Source organism: Helianthus annuus, chromosome 12, assembly GCF_002127325.2.
Source record: "Helianthus annuus cultivar XRQ/B chromosome 12, HanXRQr2.0-SUNRISE, whole genome shotgun sequence".
NCBI lineage: Eukaryota > Viridiplantae > Streptophyta > Magnoliopsida > Asterales > Asteraceae > Helianthus > Helianthus annuus.
Genome location: NC_035444.2, coordinates 101,480,934 through 101,491,170, shown reverse-complemented (window position 1 = coordinate 101,491,170; position 10,237 = coordinate 101,480,934). Strand labels below are relative to the sequence as shown.

Sequence of the window (10,237 nt, the reverse complement as noted above, 5' to 3'; positions counted from 1 at the left end):
CGTGTAGCTTACGTGGCTTGATAAAGCCTCTAGGGGGCTCCAACCGTACCCTCTAGCCTAAGAGTTTAGATGGAAAAAGGTTGGATGATATGTTATGGGCAAATCATGAGTTGATGACCGGAAGAGTTTTTAATTTACTTTGTATTTGTCTAGAGAAAAATATATAGACCAATAAGAAAAAAGTTATTATTCTAACGTATTAATTAATTATTTAAAACGAGTATAACATCAAGTCTTACTTTTACATAGACCAATAAGAAAAAAGTTACCATTCAACGTATTATAATATAATCATTTAAAACGAGTATAACATCAAGTCTTCCATTTACATTACAACGAGTGGCAACATTTCATCTTCTTTTACAGAAACGAGTACTCATGTTTCTGTCATTTCACATAATCAGAACCATGGCTGCAACATTTCATCTTCTTCTTCTTCATCACCATACCAACACCATCTTCTTCTTGTATTTCTTCATCCTCTTCTTCCCCACCCATAGCCTAACTCCCGGTTCATCTCTGTCAGTCGAAAACATCGACAACATTTTACTCTCCCCTAACCGCCTTTTCACCGCTGGTTTTCACAAAGTCGGAGACAACGCTTACAGTTTTGCCATCTGGTTCTCTGACCACCCGTCCACCGTGGTCTGGATGGCGAACCGAGACGAACCGGTAAACGGAAAACACTCAGAACTCTCACTACATAAAGATGGTAATCTTGTTTTAACAGATGCCGGTCGATACATCATTTGGTCAACTCAAACAAAATCAAACTCATCATCCATAAAATTACAACTTTATAACTCGGGTAACCTTATCCTCCACGAACAAGGAAACCCTGTTTGGCAAAGCTTTGATCATCCAACAGATACCCTTCTTCCAAACCAACTATTTACCAAGAACACACAACTTGTTTCTTCAAGAAGTTCTACAAACTATTCTTCTGGTTTCTATAGGCTGTTTTTCGATACCGATAACATTCTTCGCCTTTGTTACGATAGTCGCAAAACGACTACCGTTTACTGGCCTGATCCCGGTTTGCATTCTTGGCAAGTTGGAAGGTACCAGTATATATATAGCCAAAGAGCCAGTCTTGATTTGGAGGGTCGGTTTAACTCTACGGACGGGTTGGGGTTCTTGTTTGCGGATTTCGGATATGGGCCGCAACGAATGATGAAGATTGACATGGATGGTAATCTAAGAGTTTATAGTCTAGTTGAGAATGGAGCAACAAGGGAATGGGTGGTTCAATGGCAAGCTGTTTCTCATTCTTGCAGGATTCATGGTGTTTGTGGACAGAATCAGTGGCGGAGCTTAATCAAAAGTTTCGAGGGGGCGTAAAGTGATAGGACCCAAAAAAAATTCCTATCGTTATGTTTCGGTCGGGTCGGGTCGACTATTCGATTCAGGTCAGGTCAAATAATAATAGTTTCTAATAAAACTAAAAAAATTCATTCATTCAAAGGACTTGTTCTTGCACATAGAAAAACTAAATATTGTATAACAAACAAAAGACCTATATATATAATGATACGAGATAAATGGAACCTAGACGAAGAATTACAACTCAGCCCGACGACCTTTAAGATTTTTTAATTCATTAATTATGTCTTCCGAATCAAAATTATCAGCAATTTCTTTTTCTATGTAAATCATCAAGCTATTTGTGAGATATTAATTTTATTGTGTGGTCGGTAATCTAGGGTTAAACAAATAAAATAAGAGTTAAAATATATTCACCAAACTACCCATTATTTAGGATAAAATAATCGGGGGGCGATCCTATATAATTTTAAAATTTTCGGACGAAAAGTCGGACCATATACACTTCTAACCGAAACATTGGGGTGGGCGGGTGCACCCCCGGGCAACCATTATCCTTCGCCACTGGACAGAATAGTCTGTGTACTTACTCTCAAGATTCAGGTATAGGCCTAGAATCAGGGGCGGCCCTGGGGGTGGGCGGGGAGGACCACCGGCCAGGGCCCGTGATTCCGAGGGGCACATTCGATATATATATGTGTTATATTTTTTTAATTAGTATACTTATAAAAACACCAAGATAGGCCCATTTATAGAAGAAAATAAGGGTGAAGTTTGAATGACTGGAATTTTTTGGTCAAAGCCGACTTCAGTTGACGGCAGTGGTTGCTCCGTTGTGCTGCAGCGTTGCTCTGTTGAAGAAGAAGAAACAAAAATGTGGAACGGCTGCTAACTGCTAACCTACATTAAGACTTTTCTGTATAACGGATACCAAATGGGATTCTACAATTCGATGTATATCAAACTACCAAAAACATTTGTTTCATCTTTTAAGCAGAAACCCATGAACAAATCCAACTTTCATTGCTCAGGAACAACAGTCACACCCATTATAAGATCCTACGAAAATAAACCGGATAACAAGATACTTCGATTCTTGCTCATAATCGGATGTGTCATCGCGTTTATCGAGATCATTTGCATCATCTTTTTCTGGATCAAGACCCGTAAAAGCCCAGTTTTAGCCGATCAAAGTTATTCCCTGGCTGTAACACCATTCAGAAAGTTCACATATCGCGAGCTGAAGAAGGCGTCGAGTAACTTTAGGGATGAGATCAGACGAGGTAGCGCTAGCATTGTGTATAAAGGAAGATTAGCCGATAACAGAGTTGCAGCTATTAAAAAGCTCAAGAGCATGGCTAACAAGCAAAATGAAACTGAATTTCAAGCGGAAATTAGCACAATTGGGCGACTGAACCATATGAATTTAATCGAAACATGGGGTTATTGTGCCGAAGGACCACATAGACTTATCGTTTACGAGTACATGGAAACGGGCCGTTGGCTGAAAAGTTACGCGATGGGAAGCTTGATTGGGACATCATTTTTGAAATCGCAAGAGGTACAGCAAAAGGATTGGCGTACTTACACGAAGAGTGCTTGGAATGGGTCCTTCATTGTGATGTGAAGCCTCACAACATATTGTTGGATGGAAACTATAATCCTAAAGTTGTGGATTTCGGGCTTTCAAAACTGTTGGATAGAGGTGACATCAAGAAATCAAGATTCTTAACAATTAGGGGGACTCGAGGCTACATGGCACCCGAATGGGTGTTCAAGCTTCCAATCACATCGAAAGTCGATGTGTATAGCTACGGAGTGGTGGTTTTGGAAATGATAACGGGTCGGGACCCAGGAGGGAAGAAGCAACGGGCTGATCATGAAGATGGTGACCTTGAGCTCGGTGTGGTCGAGTGGGTGAGGGACAGGGTAAGAGATGGTGATGGAAGTGCTTCGGAATCTTGGGTTGAGGATGTCCTAGATGGTTTGATAAGCGGCGAGTTTGATCGAGAGATGATGGAAAATCTGGTGAGAATTGCATTGCAATGCGTAGAGGATGATATGGAGGTTCGACCCACAATGATTGGGTGGTTAACAGGCTTCTACATCCAGATAGGATATATAACTGATGAAATGTTACATTGTGTGTAATTTTGGTTTACTTAACTTAAATTTAAAAAGAGAAGCAAAACATCTATGCATTATTAACCATTATTATTTCCATTTATAGTCGTCCAAAACAGCTAGGGATGCATACGAATCGGTATAGGTAAGTTTTAGGGTCAATGCGAACCGAACTCAAACATTGGTTTATGGTGGATGGAACCGATTGGTTTCTTTCTTTTTTTTTTTTTTTGGTTTTACGCATGGATACGGTTTGATTATGGGTCGGTTTCGCTGTTACATATAGGTAGTGTTCCTTTCATGGAATAAAATGTAATTGGAATTGAAAATAAAATTGAAATTGGGTTTTAAAGAATTCCTTTGAAATCATATAATGTGTTTGGTTAGTATAACTATCAGACGGAATTGAAATTTAAATTATATTAAATAACATAACTAACCTTTAAAATTCGCAAATATAAATAACCACATAAATTCATATATTTTAAAATAAAATCTTTAAAACTAGTTCTAAAGGTAAATCACCTAAAATATTTACTACATACGTTAAGAAGCGAACCTATCGTTATATAGTATAGCTAAGATATGTTACCGAGTATCAATCCGTATACACGATGACTTTTAAAATTAAGTTTGTATGTAATCTATGTGAACGAGATGGATTGTTGAAACAGAATACAACTAATAAAGTAATTACAGATTGTCTTAGAAGAAAAAAGGATAGAAAATAATAACTATAAAGGTTTGAATCATCAAAGAATGAAGAATGAAACAGAGAAAATTGCCTGTGAAACTATCTCAATATCTAATTTGACAATGGCGTACGAAGTGCTATGATGGATTAATATAGACTATGGTTAATCCTAGCGATAGACACACCTCAACACTGAGTTTTGTAAAGTGGGATTTGCTATAGATTCTTATGACTTTGGGTTTCTGGGTTGGGTTCGAGACTGATCAATAAGAATTGTGACTTACGAACTAATCAAGATCAACCAAATAGAAAACCCTAACAAGTTTCGAGATCCTTTTAATATGATCCTTCTTGTAGGTAGCTTACACATTATACAAATTATGTCATTAATTTGTTTATTACTAGTTAAGGTCTCAAGCCCTAGATTCCTAGACATCAATGAAAGCTAAAATTGCATTAAAACATATCAAGCACGCATAACTTCATAGAAAGACCAACTCAACCACATAACTCAACATCACAATCAATACCTAACATGCATTCATACATATCATAAGATTCCATCCATAACAAGCTACTGGAATCGTACTACATAAACAAATCAAACATCAAATCATTTGACGAATCATCGCATCCGGACAGTTATAAAAATGTTTAGCAAACCAAACACTACAAACATCATGATTAACAAGTTTAGAGACAAGAAAACTATAAAGAAAGAACCCGGAATACTAGCAATCGCTATCTACGAGGTTAGATCTTCGATCTTCATGCATACAGGTCGTAATGCATAAGGGTCGTACCCTTGTTGATGGCGGCGAAATTAGAGTTTTTGAACTGCATACAACGCGTACCCTTTAATGTGTACGGGTCGTACCCTTGTTGATTGGGTCGCCGTTACGGTTTCTCACTTTAATATGTTGGCAACGTGTACGTGTTCAGATCCGTCCCTGAAAACTCTTGAAAAAAATTAGGCCTCGGGCGACGAAAAGAAATTGGCCCAAAATTATGGTTAAGGATAAATAAATTACAAAAATAAAAACTTAGTGATGGAGCAAAGGCTTGAACTTGAGACCTTTACATTATTTTGAGATAGTTTTTGCCACTACACCACCAATACTTTTTTACATAATTAACGGATAAATATACTAAATATATAATTTAGTAAATATATATACAACCTTATAAAGACTTTTCGGGCTCTTTGAAATTTTAGGCCTCGGACGTCGGCACGGGTTTACCGGGCCCAGAGCCCCGGCCCTGGTTATACCTTCCAAGATGTGTACAGTACTACCCTCAACGTTTTTCATGTTCTTCTCCTATTCCACCTACTTTATGCTTTATTTTATCCAAATCTTCTCTTTTACCATGAAAATCTGCAAAGCACTAAACTTTCGATAGTAATTACCTATTCCTATCAGATTTGACATAAAACATATACAAATACATGGAATATACACGCGAAAGCTAGGCATTATTCAGAATACATCACTAAACATACTAAAGTGAATCGAATTATTATACCATGATGAATACGTATTTAAATATACATCGATTATTTGTAAAAGCCTAAATGAATAACTTTGGAGTTTGGACAAAAGACATATTACGGACCGTATTGTGGACATTATGGTCTGAATACCAATAATACAATCTGATAAAAAATAGATACATAACGGACCGTAATGTGGACTTTACGCTCCGTCACCTAATTTTAATAATCAGATAATTTATGTCAGAGTTCGGATAAGGTTTTCGATGGCATAAACGTGCCTTCACGCACTAGGCTACTTAACGCCCTCCACAAGTTCCGCCCCGCACCACATACTCTCTATAATGAAACTCTCGGAGTTTTAGGCAGTGGCGAAGCTTGAAAATTTCCACCGGGGGGGTCAGAAGTCACCGGACCTAATATTTGTGGGTCGAAAACGTATATACCTAACAAAATTCTATACGAAACGTACATACATAACACTACTGAGCAAAATTTCCGGGTGTCGGGCGGCCCCAAGCCCCTTGAAAGTTGTGCCCCTTGAAAGTTGTTTATCTTTTTTTATATGACTCGACCCGATTCGACCTAAACCAGACTAAAAGGGTTATTATATGACCATGGACAAACGACCCCTAGAAATTCTCGCCCCCATGAAAAAAAATTCTGGGTCCGCCGCTGTTATTTAGGCGTTAATTGTTAGAATTTTTGTGGATTATTTAGTTAACTTTTCGTTAAGGTATAAGGGCACATTTTTTCGAGCTCGAACAGGGTACATAAATTCTCAGGGCCGGCTCTGCCTAGAATTTGTTAGATTTATTATATATAATATGAGCTTTTTTTTCCAGGGGTAAACATGTGACCCGAGTCACTAGAATTTGTTGGATGTTTATATATAAATTTGGGTGTTTCTTTTTATAAAACATGAGTTGAATATCTAGTTATAACAAGTAGAGAAAAAAATTGTGACTGCAGGAAGGACATGCACCTGTTTACATGGTTACAAGATGGTGAATTCCAAAGACTGGAGTTACGGATGTGAACCCAATTCTCAAATTTGCAGACCTGAAGACGAAGATTTTGTCGAGCTTCGATATGTCGAATTCTTCTACGGCTACGATATCCGGTACTGTTAACTGGGTTTATTAGCTATTATAGCTATTATTAAAGTTTGTCATTATAATCAAGGTTTTAGATACCTATGAACCGGCCGGTAATGCCGGATATTGAACATGGGCGAGGCACGATAAATACCGGTAAAATCAGAATACCGTATTTCTTATGTATCGGCGGTAAATTCGGTTCTACCTGTTCAAACTGTTGAGCCCGTTTATTACCTTATAACTTTATTTTTAAATTTTAATAGAATACGATATTAATTAAGGTAATATTGACATTAAATATTTCCAGTAACTAACATAGTACATTCCTTTCCAATATTTCATCGTTGTTGGAACTGTCGTCCAATATCATATTGTTTATAAGTAATAAAAATGCTTAGGGTGGGTGGAGGGGGTTCGGTGAGTGGAGATGAAAGGGGAGTTTGCCGCGTGGAGAACCATTGCCACCCCTTCGGTGAGTTCCGTTCGGTGAGTGGTGAAGGCTAAAATCGGTGGGTATTCACCCAGGGTGAAGAGGAGAGATGTGAGTGAGGGAGAGTGATAATGGTGGGTTCCAATCCATTCCAACTAATTATAAATTTATCTTCTTTTAAAAAAAAATTGTTTACCACTCTCCATGTGTTTAATCATTGCTAGTGATTGAGTGCAAAACGGGGAGTGGAGTGGGCACTTGACATGGATGACATTATTGGCTAGAAATTTGTTTAAACACTCACCAAGGGGTGATCACTCCCTCCACCCTTAATATTTTAGAAGAAAATAGTTGTTTTTTAAATAAAGCCATGGCCGTTTATATAACTCCTAAATGAGATGGGATTATTTTTTTAGATTAATTTGTATTTTATATAACTATACGGGTTAACTAGTAACCTGGTTGAACAATCCGATAGAACCCAATTCAATCGGTTTAGCCATTTTAGAGCCCAACCCCATATAATTTCAATGTGCTATCGGGTATCAAAACCATAAAGAGTCAAATTGTAGTTTTGACTCTAAAACCATGTATAGAGGGTAATGTGTTTGGGCGTGAAGTGGCAAAGATCACGCCCCATAATGCCTCGTACACCCCGTCCTTGGGCGTGATCTTCAAGAAAATGGTGTTGGCGCGATTGTGAAAACACTAATGAAGAAAATTGAGGGACTTGATCTTGAAGAGAGTGCCTTAATGCCACGTATCACATAAGTCCCAGAGAAGGGGCATCACCATAATGCGCACTACATATGGTCTAGTATTTATCTAATACTTGTATAAATACTATTTTCTATTTGGTATAAAAAATACTTGTATAAATACTATTCATTTTTCAGTTCTTTTGAATTTTTTTTTCAGGTACCACGAAAACTACACCCTGGATGCTTGCAAAACCGATTGCTTACATGATTGTGCTTGCAAAGGCTTCCAATTTGGATACGTTGTTGATGATGTTGGAACCTATTATTGCTACATTAAGACTTTTCTGTATAACGGATACCAAATGGGATTCTACAATTCGATGTATATCAAACTACCAAAAACATTTGTTTCATCTTTTAAGCAGAAACCCATGAACAAATCCAACTTTCATTGCTCAGGAACAACAGTCACACCCATTATAAGATCCTACGAAAATAAACCGGATAACAAGATACTTCGATTCTTGCTCATAATCGGATGTGTCATCGCGTTTATCGAGATCATTTGCATCATCTTTTTCTGGATCAAGACCCGTAAAAGCCCAGTTTTAGCCGATCAAAGTTATTCCCTGGCTGTAACACCATTCAGAAAGTTCACATATCGCGAGCTGAAGAAGGCGTCGAGTAACTTTAGGGATGAGATCGGACGAGGTAGCGCTAGCATTGTGTATAAAGGAAGATTAGCCGATAACAGAGTTGCAGCTATTAAAAAGCTCAAGAGCATGGCTAACAAGCAAAATGAAACTGAATTTCAAGCGGAAATTAGCACAATTGGGCGACTGAACCATATGAATTTAATCGAAACATGGGGTTATTGTGCCGAAGGACCACATAGACTTATCGTTTACGAGTACATGGAAACGGGCCGTTGGCTGAAAAGTTACGCGATGGGAAGCTTGATTGGGACATCATTTTTGAAATCGCAAGAGGTACAGCAAAAGGATTGGCGTACTTACACGAAGAGTGCTTGGAATGGGTCCTTCATTGTGATGTGAAGCCTCACAACATATTGTTGGATGGAAACTATAATCCTAAAGTTGTGGATTTCGGGCTTTCAAAACTGTTGGATAGAGGTGACATCAAGAAATCAAGATTCTTAACAATTAGGGGGACTCGAGGCTACATGGCACCCGAATGGGTGTTCAAGCTTCCAATCACATCGAAAGTCGATGTGTATAGCTACGGAGTGGTGGTTTTGGAAATGATAACGGGTCGGGGCCCAGGAGGGAAGAAGCAACGGGCTGATCATGAAGATGGTGACCTTGAGCTCGGTGTGGTCGAGTGGGTGAGGGACAGGGTAAGAGATGGTGATGGAAGTGCTTCGGAATCTTGGGTTGAGGATGTCCTAGATGGTTTGATAGGCGGCTAGTTTGATCGAGAGATGATGGAAAATCTGGTGAGAATTGCATTGCAATGCGTAGAGGATGATATGGAGGTTCGACCCACAATGAGTTGGGTGGTTAACAGGCTTCTACATCCAGATAGGATATATAACTGATGAAATGTTACATTGTGTGTAATTTTGGTTTACTTAACTTAAATTTAAAAAGAGAAGCAAAACATCTATGCATTATTAACCATTATTATTTCCATTTATAGTCGTCCAAAACAGCTAGGGATGCATACGAATCGGTATAGGTAAGTTTTAGGGTCAATGCGAACCGAACTCAAACATTGGTTTATGGTGGATGGAACCGATTGGTTTCTTTTTTTTTTTTTTTTTGGTTTTACGCATGGATACGGTTTGATTATGGGTCGGTTTCGCTGTTACATATAGGTAGTGTTCCTTTCATGGAATAAAATGTAATTGGAATTGAAAATAAAATTGAAATTGGGTTTTAAAGAATTCCTTTGAAATCATATAATGTGTTTGGTTAGTATAACTATCAGACGGAATTGAAATTTAAATTATATTAAATAACATAACTAACCTTTAAAATTCGCAAATATAAATAACCACATAAATTCATATATTTTAAAATAAAATCTTTAAAACTAGTTCTAAAGGTAAATCACCTAAAATATTTACTACATACGTTAAGAAGCGAACCTATCGTTATATAGTATAGCTAAGATATGTTACCGAGTATCAATCCGTATACACGATGACTTTTAAAATTAAGTTTGTATGTAATCTATGTGAACGAGATGGATTGTTGAAACAGAATACAACTAATAAAGTAATTACAGATTGTCTTAGAAGAAAAAAGGATAGAAAATAATAACTATAAAGGTTTGAATCATCAAAGAATGAAGAATGAAACAGAGAAAATTGCCTGTGAAACTATCTCAATATCTAATTTGACAATGGCG

General features: G+C 37.6%; 1 protein-coding gene and 1 pseudogene across 1 annotated transcript; both read left to right on the top strand.

Annotated features, from left to right (window-relative positions):
* The first annotated feature begins 408 nt into the window (after positions 1-408).
* LOC110892818 lies at positions 409-3,452 on the top strand (annotated as a pseudogene).
* Positions 3,453-6,637: 3,185 nt separating this feature from the next.
* LOC110892827 (putative receptor protein kinase ZmPK1) lies at positions 6,638-9,422 on the top strand. The gene is given in 3 exon segments (XM_035981343.1): positions 6,638-6,756; positions 8,082-8,815; positions 8,818-9,422. Coding segments are annotated over 3 exon segments (1,458 nt in total).
* The last annotated feature ends 815 nt before the right edge of the window (positions 9,423-10,237 follow it).